This window comes from Triturus cristatus, chromosome 2_2 (assembly GCF_964204655.1).
Source record: "Triturus cristatus chromosome 2_2, aTriCri1.1, whole genome shotgun sequence".
Lineage (NCBI taxonomy): Eukaryota > Metazoa > Chordata > Amphibia > Caudata > Salamandridae > Triturus > Triturus cristatus.
The window spans coordinates 698,563,790-698,583,223 of record NC_140582.1 but is presented as its reverse complement, the minus strand read 5'-3'; the positions used below and the strand labels follow the sequence as shown (position 1 = coordinate 698,583,223).

General features: G+C 42.1%; 1 protein-coding gene across 6 annotated transcripts in view; it reads right to left on the bottom strand.

Moving 5' to 3' along the window:
* Positions 1-4,374: 4,374 nt before the first annotated feature.
* The window catches only part of TENM3 (teneurin transmembrane protein 3), a 1,236,182-nt gene continuing 1,221,122 nt past the window's right edge, over positions 4,375-19,434 (bottom strand). For all 6 annotated transcript variants that reach the window (XM_085641875.1, XM_085641876.1, XM_085641877.1 and 3 more), the window contains 3 exons: positions 15,245-16,856; positions 8,003-8,133; positions 4,375-5,951 (listed from right to left, as the gene is read on the bottom strand). In XM_085641875.1, coding sequence (XP_085498001.1) covers positions 5,196-5,951; positions 8,003-8,133; positions 15,245-16,856 — 2,499 coding nt within the window. In that variant the 3' untranslated portion in view covers positions 4,375-5,195. The remainder of the gene's footprint in view (positions 5,952-8,002; positions 8,134-15,244; positions 16,857-19,434) is intronic.

The window sequence follows — 19,434 nt, the reverse complement described above, 5'->3', positions numbered from 1 at the left end:
AGAATAGAGAGTAGGGGGAGGAGATTTCCTTTCAGCTACCTGGGCCAGGTCTGCTCTCAAACAATGCTGTAAACACCTCCTGCCAGGAAGCTGCACCCAGGAAGACATAACTGGTTTTGACTAGGTACAGAAACTCTCTGCCTTCAGAGAACAAAGGATTTTGCAGTATATATAATATAGGGGCCCAGACCCCAGAACTTTAGATCACTTCTGGAAATCAAGACAAACCTTTGCCAAGGAGAAGAACCGGAGAAGCTGAAGGGAGATTACTGCCCCTGTGCTGTTTGCTGTTGGGGTTGGCCTGCAGTGGTTACTTTATTGCCAAGGAAAGGAGAAAAGGACTTTGTTGTGTTTACTTTATCATCTTGAGGAAGATCTCCAAGGGCTTGTGACTGAGCTTGCCTCCTGTTCTGAAGTCTCAGGGACACAAAGACTTCACCACAAGCTCCTCCTGAATTCCCTTGCTGGGAATTCTACCAGCAGAGAGGTGCCTGCTGTTGTTTGGGCCCTCTGAGAAGACTATGTGTCGCTGGGAGCTGGAAGCGCGATGCAACGAGATGCGTGTCGCCGCCGCAGGAGTTGCTGTCGCATCGCCGAAGAAGCGTGCCACCATTGCAGCAGTTCGCCGTCGCATCACAGACGAAGTGTGTCACATCACCGGAGAAGCTTGCTGCCACCACAGAGGTCGCCGTCACATCACCAGAGAAACATGTCGCAGGGCCTGTCACGGGTCCAAAGTTCATCGATTTCGCCGCACGGCCGTCGGGCGTGCACGCATCACATCTACTTTGTCGCATCGCATCAAAGACGCCATTTTGTCACATCGCACCAGATCGCCGCATCGAGGCGCCATCTTCTCGCATCATAACAGGAACGCAGTAAGAAACCGACGTATCACCTCCTCTCCGGTAAGGAACTGACGCATCACCTCCCCCTCGCTGCAGTAAGGAACCGACGCATCACCTCCCCCAAAGCAAGGAACCGATGCATCACCTTCCCTGCCACCCTTTTGTTTGTTTTGGGTGACGCATCCAAGGTACTTTGAGAGAAAGTGTCGCATTTACCATCTACATTGAACTGAGCTATTTCTACCATTTTAAAGTCTTATTTTTGATTACTGTATTATGGATTTTTGTTGTTTGGTCTTGTGTTAAGTCTAGTAAAGATTACTTATTTTTCTAAACTGGTGTGGTGTCCATTTGTAGTGCTTTTACTGTATTACTGTATATGTTCACAAATGCTTTACACAGTGCCTCTGAGATAAGCCTGTCTGCTTGTGCCAAGCTACCAAGGGGGTAAGCAGGGGTTATCTAGGAGAGTATCCCCTTTATCCTGACTAGAAGCAAGGGCCCCTATTTGGACAAAGGTGCAAGCCATTGCCAACTAGAGACCCTCATTTCTAACAGGGCTCGAATAGCGAATTCAATTCTGTTTCTGGTGAAATGTCTAAACCACTGAAAATTACAGGTCATGATGTAAGCCCGCATCAGGATAATGAGGGGAGTAAGAAGTCTATCTCATTGCCGTCGTTATTATGAGGTTCATGCTCAAATCCTTGAAAATGCAGTGACTTTGGCTAATGAGGGACACGTTCCTATTAAAATATTGCTTCAGAGGCAAGTGGATGGGAGGAGTGTCATCCTTACCCTGAGATTATGCATGGTGACTGTGTAGCACAGCATAGGATGAACCCTTGCTGACATCGTCATTGGATCCGCCAAGGGAGTCAGATTGAAATCTGGAGCCTCTGGAGATGTGATTTGGGATGAAATGGGAACAACTAGAGGAGTCTGTGACAAAGGAGTTGAGGAATGGCTTGGTGTCAAAGGATGAACCATCTGAGGCTAAACATGGTCAGTTGGCACAGCGGAATTATTCATCATTGGTGGTCTGACTCTAGGCCAGATTGATATGTGGGGCCCAAAGGTACACCAGAGGGATCTGGAACCATTTTGAAACGTTGCTTCCCTGAAGGCCACAATCCACTGTAAAGTCAAAGATGACTCTAGGAACTCAGAGAAAATTCGCTTCATAAGCAGGATTGGGTATGAATCGGACATTGAAGTTGGTATCGGACCCTTTATGCTTCGACTGTGCAACTTTACCCTGGAACTGGAGTGTTAGGGAAGTGAAGCACCTCATTTGGACTTTGTCTTTCGAATTTGTCCTGGACTGACCCGAAAATGGTGAACAGGAACTGGCCTGGGAATTATCGTGTAACTTAAGAGTAAGACCAGCCTTGCTTCTTGTGTTTAGTAACACAGTTTGACTAATCCACCCTGGTTGCCCTCGGATGCTTGGAGTCAGAACTGGCACTAAGTAACCAACAGCAGACATTGTTTGGGTCGTTGACCAATATGTGCTTGTAACATGCACAAGATGGCTTAAATCCTGTCATTTTGGGGGAGACATCCCTGGGCAATGTCAGGTGTTTTTAGAAAACTTCAGTGAAAACGAATCAAAAACTCGATGAGCGGAGCTCCAGATTTGCATCAAAGGGCATGGAAAAAAAGGAAATTAGTTCAGCACAAAGAGGTTGTGCCTATATGTGGCTCTGTGTCCTCATGTCTGGAGGGTGGACAGAGTCCCTCTGGAGGCTGATGGAGCCACCTGCTGTCACACAGAAGCTGTTGTAAAGATTTTTCATTAGTCTGGCGAAATTCACAACATGAGGTATCTGAGGTTAGATAAAATATTTACCAGAAAGAAGCTTATCAATAGCTAAAACTATCAGGCCCATCAAAGTTCTTGATCCATCGTGCCTGCCATCATTTTTACTTCAGCTGTTTAGTTCAATAGTTTTTAAAATGTCTTGGAGTGAATCAATTACATACTTCTCGCTTGTTTAAAATAACTATCCACATATGCTGACTATGTATTTTAAAGAACAATAACATGTTCTTCCAGCCAAGGAACCAAACATACTTCATAATTCAACAATAGAGGAATGGCTATCTAGATGAAGATACACACCTAAACATTTTGTTGCTGAATCGTGGGAGTGTACCAGATTTTTTACTTCTTAGGGCCTGATTATGAAGGCGGTCGGTCGGACCGCCGACTGCCATCGTATCGGGCAGGTGACCATTCGACAATGAGTCCGCGGTCCCACCTGCCCTATTAGGATAGGACCGCCGTGCAGGCGGTCGTAAAATGCTTTTTCCTACTACAGCTTGTGCGGTGGCCCAAGAAAAGGACTGCAGCACAAGCCGCAGAAGAAAAAGGCACTTTGTGCACATCCATGCACCATGTGCCAGGCACACGGTGCATGGATGTGTTAGGGGCACTACATATGCACCCCAGGCCACTTAGCAGTGGCCCATGGGGGACGGAAGCCCTGATTGGGGCCCCTAAAGTTTGTTTCTATCTGCCTATGCTCCAACTGCCAGTATTGTAATCTGGTGGTGAGGCCAATGGCCTGGATGTCTGATAAACTGACAGCACATCGGTGGCGGTCCGCCCGCCATTGTAATTAGGCGCATAGTGTCTAGTGTTGACATTTTGTAGGAAATGTTTGCTCAGAACACAGGTTGTTTTTTAAATAGATAAATACACTTTATACTATTAGAATGTATAACTGTTTAGAGGCCTGCACAGGTAGATTTTTATGATGACCTCAAAGCAGTACAATATATGTATTAGGAGTTGCATTAAAAACTAATGTGAGGAAAGATACTGCCACAAGAATGCAAACAATGGTCTTAATGCACTGAAACATGTATATTCAAGCTATTGAGATCTGCAACTCTGATATAACAAGTGAACTGTGAAAAACAACTGAAACATCCACAATGGAACGGGAGACCAGAGAGAGAAGAGCTATTGATGGCGGGATACACAAATATTGAAGCTTGTTTGTTATAATGTAGTTGCATTAAAGATTTTTGACAAATCTGGTTCATGGAGGGCTTTGTTCAGAAGAGGTGCACAAACACAAACACAAAAAAATATCATATAGACAGCAAAAAGTGTCCGAGCTGCCAAAATGCTAAAATGCTAAAATATATGCCACTCCATTTTCCAATATCCAGATTTCAGATTTTCTGCATCATTAGGTGTATTTTTTCACTTTGTATTGTCTGTTGAAAGATCATTAAACAACTCATCCTCTTATATATGGTTGTAAGATCAACTATCTATATTAGTGTAATAAAACAAACTACATTTTTCTTTTTTAGGGCTTTCTGTAGCACAAGTAACATTTTATATTTTGCCACCAGTAGTAGGAGGGTAGTAAATGCCAAACAAATTGTAGTACACAAATAGGAAAACTTGAAGCAAAGATACATGTGTAAAATGTAGATAGGTGCAGAGGAATGATTCTGTAGCAAGGTTAAAACACACATAAAAAAGAGAAGACAACTCTCAAAAATCAACAGTTTCCTATTTTTATAATTTTATTTTTTTGTATAAACCCTTTTGAAACACTTTACATAAATTAACTCCTCTGAGACTAATATTTGATGTACAGTAAATTGTTATTCTTATAAAAATCCATAAACAACTTGTCGCACATAATTTACAAAAAAAGACTCTGGGTTTCCCCTGCATGTCCAATTCAAGGGTTTGACTCGCCATGTTTTTCTCACAAGGTAAACCATGTCGGCATTGTAAAATCCATGATTAAACTTCCATGGTAGCATATGTCACTTGTGCCAATGTCCTTCTACAAAGCAGCACAGTAAAAGCTGTTTTATCATCTATAAACAGTAATTTCTCCAACATTTTTAAAATTAACAGAGATATATACCACATCCTATGCAGAGAAAGAGAGAGACAGAGAAAGAGACTACTTCCTGTAAGCAAAGGTCAACATGTTGTTAATATTCAGAAACACTGTTTGAACCGTTTAGTGAAGAACAGTGCTTCAAAGAACACAGATACAGCCTACTGAAAAACCTATAGGCTCCAGTTATACTGTCCAGTCCGAGTGCTGTGATATGCATATGTAAACATACTTTTTAAAGCAAATCACCTTTAAGGTCATTCAGAGAAATACAAAGTTTTTGTTAGTTGGGATATCAATCCCGTGCAAGGCTCTTTCTTTTTAGAGTCCAAGTCAGATTGTGCTACAGAAAAAAATCTGAGCAAACATGTCGTTTAGGCTCAAGAAGTGATGCAGCAAATTAGCTTCTATCTTCTGTTCAGAAGACATGTACCTCAGTCTCTTTGGCAGCCTACAAAAGGCCAGTGTGTTACCTTTTACCAATTTCACTTTGTCTCAGAAACTGCATGTTATTGGCACTGTCTGCTAGCTCTGGGTATTGCTCCACTGAGAGTACATAGTACCCATCATATCCTTGTACTTTGCCCGCACTTAGCAGCTGCCTTTTCTCACCCTCTGTCCACAGCCGGGCACCCTCCTCTCCATCCCGCACTCTCTGTTGGTCTCTGGCCCAAGCATTTGAAAGTGCCCTTTGTCTGGCCTGCTCCAGGATCCGCGCTTTCTCCTCATCCAGGGTCATGCCGTAGCGGACATGGAGTGCCAGGGCGCCATACTGCATTTCCACGTCAGCAAACCTGCGAGTCCTGCCATTGACAACCGTGGTAGACTGGGATACGGTGACATTGATGCCATTCTCCAAGGCCTTACGGCCACTTGTCAGACGCAGGGTGCCGAGATCACTTTCTGGCGACGTGGTTTTGATGAAGTAGTGAGTATCCTTCCCCTCGATGGTGAAGTGCAGATTTTCAAGGTAGAAGGCATTGTTCAGAACAGCAGCCACCTTTATGCAGTCCTCGTTTGCAATGTTGAGAACGTTGGTGAACACTTTGCCTTGGCTTACAGCCAGCATCACTCCTTTTCCAATCAGGGATTTTACAGTTGCAAACCAGAGCCATGATTTCTCACCACTGGATCTGCGTTGGCTTATCTGAACTTCTGGCATTTTTCCCAGAGACAATAATGCCTTTGCCTGCCTTACCACTTGCTGCTGCACTCCAGAAATGGGCTAAAAAGAAAACAACAAAAAAAGAGGTTGTAAGAAACACAAATTATATACAAGACACAACAGCTGATGTACATTAAAGTCATATAAAAATTGAATTTTCACCCTAGACAGTTATTTTGAAAGTCAAGGGCTTTGATTAGCACAGTATTCTGGAAACCTCTATCCACACTGTGGTCATAAAATTAGATTAGGTCCTTGTGCTCATAATCTAATGAGGGTTGGCAGAATTTTATGAAAACACAGTACAGTTGTGCATGCTCGAAATCTGCCAATACGGTGGAATTTCAGCATCTGCAAGTAGTCAGAGTATGGTCTCGGTACTTTCTCATTCCCTTCCCCTACATTAGATTGTTCTTCAATCCTACACTTACCTGCTCTGATGATGACCACACAGACTATAGCAATAGGGCTGAAACGTGAACTTTTATTTCTGGGACAGAACACAAAACGTATTTAAAGCACTGTCAACTGCACGGAAGTTTTTATTTTTGTGGTTTGTAACATATTTGACCATTTTCTCATATTAAATTTCAATGTAGGTCTATGTACTTTCCAGTCATTTAGGTATACAAATATTTTTTTCTTGTAGACACATACACAAGTTTGTATGTGTAAATACAGAATCATTGCTTGTTTTGGTATTTATTCTGAAATGTACTCAGAATTCATATCCTAGGGAACAACTGTGTTTCCCACTTCGAATTTATATAATAATTATATTAAGATCTATACTAGAGATTTTTTTTATGTGGAGTTTTGTTTTTTGTGATTATTATCAAACTTAGAGAGTTCCGTTGTGCAGACAAAATACTCACATCTTGAAATACAAACATCCTAAATAGAAAACGTCAAAAGGTGATGCTCAAAAATATGTCATTAAGTTTTAGACCTCGATTTCAGAGCACATACTAAATATTCTGGTCCGATAAAATAAAAGGTTAGGGTTTTATGTTGACGTAAACTCACAACAATCTGGCCTCACTTATGTAGTCACTTCCATTGGGAAAAGGCACTGTTTTAGTGGAATAGCACTTGTCCATCCTCTTACAGCAAGGAAAAAATACGGAATAACTTTAAATGCACTCTTTCATATTACAGAATCGCTTCCTTTATGGAAAAATCACCGCCTGGCGCAAATGGAAGCCCGCAATAATGGAACCGCTTCCGACACTCGAGCCGGCCTGTTTAGTGGCCACACCATCACAGCACTGCTCTTCAGTGGCTCTCCTCCCTCGTCTGCAATTGTGGGAGGCCTCGTGCCTTCGGTTTTTGATCTCGGAATGCCTGAAAATAATACCTTTGTTCACGCGATCAAAAATCCCGCTTTGCAATTTAGCAACCCACTTACCTTCTATCATGTGAAGTGCTGGAGCGTCGCGCGCATTTCCCTAAATGAATGAGCTATGTTTATCATCCCGGCTGCTGGACTGTCAGCAGGCGGTCGCACAATTCGGCCTCTTTGAATACTACAGAGTGGGTACGACCGGCGGACGTCACGCCCTGCTACGGGTGCCCGCCAGGTAAGTCACCAGCTCATGATTTACATCTGTTTTATGTCTGCGTCTTCCGCTGCCTTTGTTATGTTTATTGCGTGGTTTCATGGCCTGCCCCCAGACATAGTTTGAGATAAATCCAATATTTTAAAGCTTCCACTGGGAAACTTCCGCGCCTAAAAAGGTATTCGATGCTCTATTATTCATCACGGGTTTGTCTCTGGGTTGTTGTTCCATCTGCATTGTTGAAAGCAAATTAGGGCATTGCTGCAAACCTCTGCCTAATGCAATAAACGCAAAAGAACTAGTCAAAAGAATTTTAAGTATTGCCCAGGCATTTCAAACGAACAATTTAACGGCAGAGTGGATCACAACGCGGCGCCTGGATCAGGAGAACAAAAAGTCCGCAGGCACCGAGGAATACGCGGATGACTTGGAATAGCTGTGCTTGTTTAATCATTGCGCCTCTGTTTATCCTTGGTTTTGTTTCTGGAGCAGAAGAGAAAATTAAGCTGGGAGCGAAGGGAAGGGCGCGAAGCAAGGGCGCGCGCTGCTTACCGGTACGTCGTCCCATTGCTGGCTCTTCAAAAGTTCATACGACGGCTCTCTCAAATCGAATTTGGGAATAGGGAAGCCAGGAATAGCGTTGTGTAGATGGAAGCCAAATGTCACCAGCCAGCTGTTAACATCTGCATTGAAGAGAGACAAGGTAGATAAATGTCACAAAACACGTAAATTGGTTCTGGCGCCCTTTTATCATCTTTATAGATCAGGTCCCATTGGGTCTGGTGCCCCCAAAACAAAGAAATCTCTAGTTGCAAAAATAATAGCTTCAGAATTGCTGGGACTACTTACATCATCTGAAATTCTTCGCATGTGGATTCACAGCGGAGTTACAATTCCCTCTCCTCCAATATTCCCTGTAGAAACTCCGCCACAGTCACATTATCTTTGCGACTGCAGCGGCAAACGGTAAGATTTAGAATGGCTATGCCGCAGGCCCCCTCGCTTGCCAACCCCTGTCAACACCCATTAAGGCGCCAGCGGTAAATGGACTGACAAAACTGATTTAAGCCAACTATTACCGCTCGTGCGCCTTCCACTGGGAGAGGAGCGGCCCTCGTCACTAAACAGGGAACACCTTCTTTAATCTGGCAGGTGTGAGAAGTTTAAATTGGTGAGACCCTCAAGAAAATAGTAAGAAAACTGAGATAATAGATCCTATGATTTGGAAAATATTCCGCTCACTTGACTATTCCCTGTATACATACAATGTGCTATTTCCTCACCTAACCCTGTGGATGATTTTTGAAAAGTGAAGCGACTAGAAATGGAGATGGGGACATAAAACGTGGTGCATTCATGCAGGCAATCATGAAAGACCAGTTCTTTCTTATCTGCAAATATTCCGTTGCCTGTGGATTAGGAGAGTGCTAATAAGTCGAGCGACACACTTTTTCATTGTAAATTAAAAACCTATTAGCTTTATGTGCCGTCTCTGGTCGTTCCCTTTGATGTGCTCTGTGATCACAGCAGGATCAAATGAGAAAGTGGCTCTGAGCAATCTTCTACTGGACCCTACTGTGAAGCTGGAGCATATGAAAAAGGACAAGCCTAAAAATCATTAGGAAATTGTGTCGAATGTCTCATGTTTCAGGGGCATTGAACACAGCTGGAACCAAAGATCCCTCCGTGACTAGTAAGTGGAACATTTTGGAACAGGGTTAGAGAAGGTTTTATCTGTTGGCTGAAGGTACAGCCTAAGGCAACACTGGAACGAAGCCACAGATTCCTCCCTTTCAGGATGTAAATTGATATTTGGAATGTCGTCGAGTTTTTTTTGAGTATGTATCCACATCACTATTCACGCCTCTCCCCACAGCTCACAAACGACAGGTCTTAATAGAGTCCACTAATTTTGGGCATATGGGTTCTAAGTCACCAAGCTTTTTCTGTAGTTAGCTGTGCCTCACTTGAGTTACAGAAATTTTGACACGTGTATCACATCGACAGACTTTACTCAGCGGTGTTTGTCCCGCAAAGCTTTGATCATAGCTCACATTTAAGAATGCCAGAAATTAGTTTGGGAAAATGGATCACAACCTTTTCACTTTGTTCTCTAATCCTCATTTTCCCCTGCACTTCGAATATTTTTACTTTGAACCGTGTGATTCATTTTTTCTCCTTTTAATTTCCCTATCAGTAGATGGGGAAGGCTAAACTATCTAGTCTTCTGCCCCCCTCCCCAATGAATTCAGCAGTGTTGTTTTTTTAGCCGACTCTGACAATGATTTGTTGCCATACTCTATAACAGTGTGGTTGCTGTTCAGCATGGCTAAAAATTATAATGCAAAAATAGGACCATGATACATTCAGTGTTAACGCACTTTTTAAAAATAAAAAAGTGCATTAGCCCTGGCAGAGTGATAGTGCTTTTTAAAATCAGTTTTAGCCACTCTGCAAAGATTCCGCACTGCTCTACAGCATGGCTACAAAACATTGGCTAAGACAATAGCTCTCATAGGAGACACCATTTGGCTTTGCCAATGTTTGTTATTCTTCCCTATTATCCTACCTGATGACCTTAGTGTAGACGGTTTAAATGACTGCTTTTGCACCGGCAACTGTATTTCTTCTCAGTCGCGAAGACTTCTGCTGATCTGCGGCTATGCATTTCTTTTACTGGCTGTGAACTCCTATCTATCTAATGGCCGTTTCAAGGAGGAAATTGCACACTGTTTGTGCCGCCAGTGTTTTCCCTTATGTAACAATTCCTTTTCCTGTACTGATGTCTTATATTTTCAAAGTAGCAAACTTACTGAACTTTGTTTTGTGAAGCTTCACATTTAAAAAATGTTAAAGCCTAGTGTTGAAATCACACTAGTGAGGTAATAGCAGAAAAAACATTGCTCCAATCACTATGGTCCATGCTTTTTAGCACATGCCCCTGCCAGACCGTGTCAAATGAATGCTTGGCATGGACTTTATGGCTACAAAAATAGCTGTGTTGGTTATGGGCATCAGGATTCATATTTTCTAGCAGATGGAAGATTGTTCTCTTTAATTAAGCAAATTAAATCGATGTATACTTCAAAAAGCGGTCCAAAGCCACATGACGCACTGCCAGCAGGGATCAGCTGATCCCACATAAGGAGAAACATTTCCTGGTGCTGGATTCAGTTATCTGGTTTCAGTTCACAAAGCACCCCAAAATGTAATATAAGTTAAGAAGAGCATTAGGGCCTTTAGAATACCCTTTATGTAATTAAAAAAGGGAAGTGTAGTTGGTCATTGATTCTTCAACATTTATTTAGATCTTGCTCTACGACCCTCTCTGTCCTTTTTTTTTTTTTGCCGAGTTTTATATAGCGCGAACTTGACCCGAATCCAATCAGGTATCAGAGCGCTTTACATAGCACCAGTTACGTTACATGAGGACATTCATTTTTTGTTGGGCACGGGGAGATTTAGTGATTTGCCCAGAATCACAGGATGTTCAGCGTCATTACCGAGACTCAAACCCAGTTCCCCAGGTCCGAGGTCGAGCACCCTAGCCATTAGGCCAACTCCTCTCCCCAATTTAACGTCCTTAACTCTTAGAGGGGAAGTATTATAATGCAAGAATGTGAGAAGGAATTCAAACATATCCCTTGCAAATACAGGATTCCAGCATTTCAAAATCCGGTGTGAGAATAGTACTGCAAGCATCTGTTGGGGCTATTTAAAGCTTGGACACTGGAACCCTCTTTCTTTCCCGTTGAACTAGCTGGCCTTAGGAAGAACAAGGGAGATAGTCCCTGCATGCCACATTCACTGATAAGCTTTAAAAAAACACAAGTACCCAATGCCGTGAAGGATACTGGAGAGAATGAGTATTTGCTCACTTTATTACATTTAGACACAGTGGTCAGGTTTGAGACAGGGACAATACAAAAGTTAACTAGAAAAATTCATCCATTGAATTGATTAATCACCTTTAATCTTGACCCCTATTCCATTTTTATTGCAAGTATATAATTTGCATGAATTGTTATTTTGTTATAACTCTTACTCCCAAGTTAAGGAATAGAGATGTGTCACCATTAAGGAATGCAGATAATGGGTAATTAATATATTTGACACCAACAGTGGAAGTTACAATTGGTTGAGACCTACTATATATATATATATGTATATTACCTACTGGCGGTCGCCAGTAGGTAGTTATAGTTAGGACCACGTTTCCATAGGAAATCCGCAACATTCTATTTTGAATAACTTTGGCGCCGGTCGACGAATCCTCGTGAATTTTTCAAAATAGGTGGGGCGCTACGCTCCTACCCTGAAAGTCTCGGGGGGATTCGTCAAGCGGGGGCTGAGATAAAAGGGGGGTCCCAAAACGTGTTTTTCCCATGCATTTTTCCATAGGACCTTTAGACAGGGCTACAGCCCGAACGGCTGAACAGAATTTAATGAAATTTGGCAGAGAGGTAGTCCCCAGGTCAAGGAAGTGCCTTTTGTAGGTTTGGTGTAAATCTGTTCAGTAGATTCTGAGAAAATAGCCTTTAAATCAATATATATATCTGTGGCAGCTTACGGTGCGCTTACCGTGCGCTTACCGTAAGCTTACCGTACGCGTACGGTGGCGTGCGCGAGCGCGATTCTGATTGGCTCTTAGATCTTAGTAAACATTCGAATCGGTCGAAACCAGGAAGCGGCGGCCGCCATTTTCTCTCTCGCTTCCTGAGTTGGGCAGCAAAAACGAACCCCAAAAATGTGTAAAGAGGCAGTTTCATGAGATCCTAACCACCCAGCATTGATACAGGGGTCCCCAAACCACCCCCAAGCCCCAAAAAAAAAAAATATTTTTTTTTTCGGAAAATCGCCGATTACGCTTACCGTACGCGTACGGTAAAAAATTGTAAAAAAAAAAAAATTAGCCACATTCTCCCCACCCCGTGTGCAAATAGTGCCCGAAGGGCACCATTTGTGCATGGCATATAACATGTAAGAAGTTAACAAAGAATACATTTCACAAAGATGCGCAAAATATGTCCCCCATGTGCGCACGGTGCGCGAAGCGCATCGTGCGTACATGGCCCATCCCGCTTAACGTGGGAACGCGGTGCGTGACCACTGTGCGTGCACGGCACTAACTGCGTAAAGTGGGCGCGCGGTGCGCAAAGCGCACAGCGTGCTCACTGTGCGCGCACGGTGCGCGAAGCGCACCGTGCGCGCACGGAACGAACTGCGTTAACTGGGCGCGCACGCCACGAATGGCGTAAAGTAACTTAGCATTTAAAAAACCTTGCAAATTCACTGAAAAAACCATAGGTTTCACACATGTTATAGTTAGCTGGACATTTCACTCCTAAAAAACCAATGAAATTCCCCCGTTATAGTTACTGCAGGCAACTATAACTCACGCGACCGCAATCCTCTGCTGATGACATCAGATATTACATCACTGTATTTAGACACTTATTTACCCATGTCTTCTTCCATTAATCTTTAGCTATACATATATTACAAATATTTATTTTTCAGAAAGACACATATGTCATCAGTGATGTAATATCTGACGTCATCAGCAGAGGATTGCGGTCGCGTGAGTTATAGTTGCCTGCAGTAACTATAACGGGGGAATTTCATTGGTTTTTTACGAGTGAAATGTCCAGCTAACTATAACATGTGTGAAACCTATGGTTTTTTAAGTAAATTTGCAAGGTTTTTTAAATGCTAATTCGTAACTATAAAGTGTGTGAAACCTATGGTTTTTTCAGTGAATTTGTACGGTTTTTTAAATGCTAAGTTATGTTTTTATTGTTTTATTTTTTTTCCAGATTTTACACCGTGCGCGCACCGTGCGCGCTCTGGGTGCGATTCGCGCACCCAGTGCCCACGGTTCGCAGTGCGCGCAGGGTGCGCGCACATCGCGATTTAAAAAAAAAATAATAATTTTCTCCCTTGGGGGTCCTTCTGTGACCCCCTGACCAAGGCTAGGGGGTCAGGAACTGTCCACTCTGCCCCCTTTTCACGGTCTCCACCTTTGTTGTTCACCCCCTCAGACTGCGAGAGCCAAAATGGCGGCCGACACTTCCTGGTTTCGACCGATTCGAATGTTTACCGACATCTAACAACCAATCAGAATTGCGCTCGCGCACGGCAGGGTGCGCGCACAGTGCGCGCACGGTGTGCGCGTATAGATATTGATATGCTTTTAAATGCTATTTTCTCAGGAAATACTGAACAGATTTACACCAGACCTGCAAAAGGCACTTCCTTGACCTTATGGCTACCTCTCTGCCAAATTCCATGTAACTCTGTTCAGCCGTTCAGGCTGTAGCTGCGACTAAAGGTCCTATGGAAAAATGCATGGGGAAAACGTGTTTTGGGACCCCCCCTTTTTCTCGGCACCCGCTTGACGAATCACCCCGAGACTTTCAGGGTAGGAGCTGAATGGAGCGCCCCATTAGTTTTGAAAATTTCGCGAGGATTCGTCAACCGGCGCCAAAGTTATTCAAAATAGAATTTTGAGATTTCCTATGGAAACTAGGTTGTAACTATAACTATCACAAAATATGACATAGGTGGCACATGACCAACTGCATTCGTTTCAAGGGAAGACCTGTAAAAACGGATTTACTACCTTGGGCAAAGGGATGTTTATGTCCAAAAAACAATTTGTGAATCCAAGATACCCTCTACTTTGCTCTACGGTCCTAAAGATTTCTCACAGCCAACCATAATCTTTATACGAAAACTGTTCTATTACATTTCACACTTGTAGGCATTAAAGTCAAGCTATGTCTTGTTATTTAATGATGTGCTACAGACTCATGGGAGCGCCTTCTGAGATGTTAATGGGGATGCTATACAGAGAATATTGAACATCATAAGTTATGAATATCTTTTGAATAAATGTACAATATAAGTACTAGATACTGAGCTTACATTTGGATTCCTTGGCAGAATAGTATCATTTGCACAAAAGAAATGAAAAACTGCTTAAGACTGAAATAATTTAAAACACAATTTCAAATGAAGGTATTGCTTCGTTTTGACATTGAAAGGCTCTTTCCTGCGTGTTTAACCATTTCTTTAGAATTTTAATATTCCTAGTAGTTTAAGCTGCCCAGGAAGTGGGCATAATATGCGTGTCAGTTTACACAGTTTTCACCAAATGCTATTGGATAGTTTGAAATGCTTTACAAGAACGGTCACTTACATCCTACTTATCATGCAGATTTCCACATGTGTAGGTGGCAAATAAGCAGAGTATTTGTGAGCATTACCAAGAGAGTAAAAGTGAAGGGGGTCTAGACAATGCAGTCAAAATGCAGTTAACACCAACAGATTCTTCATGGGCTATCGAAAATATTTGAAATGTTTTCCCAACATAAAGTGTGAGCAACGAGAAGCCTTCAAAGCATTATGTTTAGTTAAAGGAATAACTAAAAATATGTTTTTCCAATTTAGCTAATAATGTAAGCCCTCCCCCCCCATTCTCTGTATTCTATAGACATACACTTATGCATCTAGAGATTTACGGTTTCTCTATAAATGGTGCCCAAATATTTCACACTGGAATAATCTCCTACATATATGAATACTGACTATCTGGACGGCCAATATTAATTTCATTATATAAGGATTTTAAATATAGTGGACTAACTAAGAGCCAATCAAAAAAAAAAGTGAAACTTAATTTTCTGACTAACAGTATCCCTTGACAGTTAGATTGCATAAACCAGTAATTTAAATTGTTAGTGTAACAACCAACTCTGAATTATCTGTGCCCATGCATCACGGTATATTTACCTGTTATATAATCTTTAACATCGTGTATTTTGCTAACTGGATTGTTGTTCCTAAACATGTACAGGTTGAATGGTGCAGGATCCTTTCCTACTCTTTTCCAGATTCCAATGTCTGGTGTAGTCCACCGACCTGCCAGAATGTCATAGTCTCTTTCTCCAAAATGAATCAACTTCGTTAAGGAATCATAAAGGCCTCCATGGAATCCTATCACCAGCTGGAAATCAGGGTTGGAGTCAAAATAGATCTTACCATAAGCTGTGTATTCAATTTGTTTAAGCATTAGACCATTTCGGCTAAACACAGCCAGTGGTGTTCCAGTATTGTCTGAAGCAATGTAAAACTCATCACCGTTGCTAAACTCCATGGCAAAAAGGTGTCCTTGAAGGTCATAGTACAGGCAGGTAATCTGTGAGCTAGAATGGTCATAAACATGAGTTATCCTGGTTGGGTAATTCAGATCTGCATAAAAAAACTGAAGGTGCTTCCCAAGACTGGTTTTACTGGAAACCCGACGACCAAACCCATCATGACGATAAACCACTGTCCAGCCACTACCTTTGCTATAGACTCTGGTGAGAAGACCCTTTGAACTATATTCAAATATTTCAGTCCCTCTTTGACGCAAAAATCCATCTTCATCCAGCCGGTAATGAACATCATCTAGCCGAGTTATCCTGTCTCTTAGATCGTAGCGCAGTGGAGTCAGGCGCGCACTGTTGAATGGATTGAGCAAGTTAAGATTACCATTCAGATCATAGTTGTAGCGCCACATGATCTTTTCATTCAGATAAACTGTTTGGAGCTGCCCATCAACATCATACTCATATGCATATTTTGTTGTGTTTGCAAATGGCCCAATCTTAATCTCTCGTTTGGTGACTCTCCCCATATTATCATACTGAATAGTAATCCAGTACATTAAAGATCGCAAGATTTCATACTGAATTTCTTTGATGCGGCCATGAGCATCAAAATGTTTTGTATATGTCATTTCAGATGTTGAAATAATCTGGTTTATATCATAATAGATGACACCATATTTTCCAAACTGGTCTACTTTGCCGGAAATGTCATCAAATTGATAAAGCTCAATGGGCAGGGGGGTTTCATTGATAACCCCTTGCATGCTTGTTACTCTGAAGCTATTATCATACGAGTATTCAAACTTTGCATTCACCATGCCGTCCTCTGTAAAGCGAAATATCTGTCTATCAATCAATGGTCCACTCTGCCGATATCGAATGGTGCAGGTAAAGCCATCATTCTGGAGGTTGACCATTTTCAACACCCCTGCAATTTCATCGTAGGTGAAACTTACTCTGGTGCTATCGTACAATATCTCAGAGAGTTTTGTCTGCCGTCTGTATTTAAACAAAACTCTCCGACCAGTTCCCAGAAAAGCAGTTTGCAACAGCTGTCCTTCCTCATTGTAGTCCATTATTACCGAGGCATTGCTTTCAGGGGGGTTGTATATGTTCCGGTAGTAGCCAATAGAACGGATGGTCTGCATGGTGTGACGAGCGACGCTTGGCATTGTGATGGCAGACAGCCGATCGAGCAAATCATATTCGAAGATGTACTGCCGCTGACTGTGAAGCAGAAGGACCATGGTCTGAAAAAGAAATAATATACTCTCAACATTTGCCGCAAAGCAAGACTCAAAACATTACACATTTTTAAACATAAAAAATTCAAGAAGAAACTTTCAAAAATGTTATTCAATCTCAAATGAGTTCTCTTGGAACCATACTGCTGTGAATGAATCCCACCCATTCGTCTGGATACCTAATTTCAAGAGCTCTGTAATTCGTTGACTCAGGTTTATACCCATCTGCGCGTTACGACTGCACTGTTCGTTCGTCGGGCACTTCCAGCCATGCAGCAGATTCGCAAAGGGTCTGGAGAAGTCACTTATAATAACACACGCCAGATCAAGGATGGATTGCGAGAAGCAATGTTTTAACAGCATATGGGGAAAGCAATGCTATGCCTAGGTAGGGTCTTCTTACAGACATGTCCATTTAAAGCCACTCCCTCCCTGACTCGGTTTCATTAATTGTCAGTAATACATTTCCATCCTACAGACGATGTGTGGGTATATGCTGCTTTATTCACATGTACTTAACAGTAAATGATTCATGCATATTACACATATAATATTTAGACTGAAGCTGGTAAAAAAATCTGTCACTGGCTTAGATTTACATTGTATCTCAATTCGCAAACCAGAAATAATATCCACGGCTATTGTTTAATCAAAGTCAATTTCACTGATTTACAACAAAAAAAAGGACGGTGCTAATTAGTTCCTAGTAGTTGTGATTCATGTTGTCATTTTAAGACCCACCGCACTCTCAATTTTCTCTTAGAAAGTTTTCACCTGTGTGCAAGACGGCCTATGCTGCCCATGCTACAGGTCAGACGTATGTGATTGCAGTTGTTTCAATGTACATTTTCCTCTCTCTTTCTCTCCCTCTCTCTCAGTTTTCATGCATTGTTCCTGGGAGGAATTCATGAATCTACCTCGGGGGCAGGAGCAGGTCTTAATAAGCAATTAAGAACAACCCATAGAGAAGTGGCAAAGGAGAAACTAAAGAACAAAGATGCTCTATTGAATGACACATCTAAAACATGGCATAGACATTGGATTAAAGCCTGCTTTATATGAAACACGCCACCTGCGTCACACTCCACACTCAAAGCCATTGGAAACTGAACCGACTCAGTCCATGCAGAGAAAACTACCACCACAGATGGTCAGCAACACGCTAGAAGCTAGGGCATTGCTGACTAGAAACTAAAAAATTGTGAAAAAATTAGATGGAATGTCAGGCCTTCTCGATCTAGGCTTCCAGCATGTGAAACAGCATGCCCCTCTACATAAAAATGGCCCCAATTCTCCTGCAATTCAGAAAATGGTTTAAGGGTTACCTTTCCAGAGAACACTACACCTCCAAACAATTTGATTCATTGCTTTACTGTAGGGCCTGAATCACAGATATTTTTTGTCCACCCAAGCAGAGCTTGGCGCCATAAAAAGTGATCTGCGTGCATAAATTGTGAGAAACCGATTAGCAGAATCCGGTTCTGTGGGGTTTTATATTAGTACATTGCATATTATATGGTAAACAATCTGCAAGTGTAGTGAATTTCTCTCTATATCAAATTTAGTATGGGGCGGGAAAGAAAGATGCTACAGCTACTAAGAACACCCACAAACCTGTATATCTGTTGAAATTGACTAGCATTTTGTAATACCTTTGATAAACTGGAATTGCAACTTAAACTATCCTGAAAAAGGGAAGAGTAGCTGCGTTTCCGATGTGGGACAATAAAGGGTAACCTGCCATTTTTCCTGCCACCTTCTTCACGATTGATGCTTTTTGAGAGTATTCACTGCATGAAAGGTGCCACCACCCTACCACCTCACCTTACTGTATTTGGCTTGGATGTCATATAAGGCCCTGTAAATTTGCTGCACCAAGACCATCTTGGTTTTTGTAAATATCGAGTCGGTGAGGTCAGTCTCGTTATGCTTCTCTCCAGGTGGCTTAGAGATTATTCTTTATTCATGCTAAATCAACCATTCATTCTGCTGTTTTTCTCTTCAGCATTAATAATGACATTCAGTGATCACAGGCTTTAACTCAGTGTCCTTTCCATGATCAGTTTACAATGACTGACAAACTGACATCCCAAAGATGTGCTGTAAAGGGCTTCTTCTACAAATCCTTTTTGCAGGTGCAAATATATCTGCACATTTTAAGTGTGTGCTCATGAAATCACTGTACCTACAATATATTATTCACTTTGCACAAGTAGGGAGCATAGACCTGATGCTCACAGCTGGAAATGATGCTCCCCTCAAGGCTTGAAATAGACTGCACCCCACAATGCTCCGCATTCACATTTGAGGAGCTGTAGGTTATGTGCATGGCAAGCCTGATAATACATTTCAGGCTCTATAATTTCTAAGTCACCCGTCAGTTCAGATACTTGACAAGAAGCGATGGTTCTATTCAGGGTTAAAATCATAAAACAAGCAAAAGCCATGTTATCAGGAAAACTGGATAGAGAACATACTCCCCATGCCAACTAGCTCCAAGCGCCACAAACATCTATGACACGCATTCCAACTACACCAATTTGAGGTGACCTAGTTACACTACTGCTGGGCCAATGACAGCAGT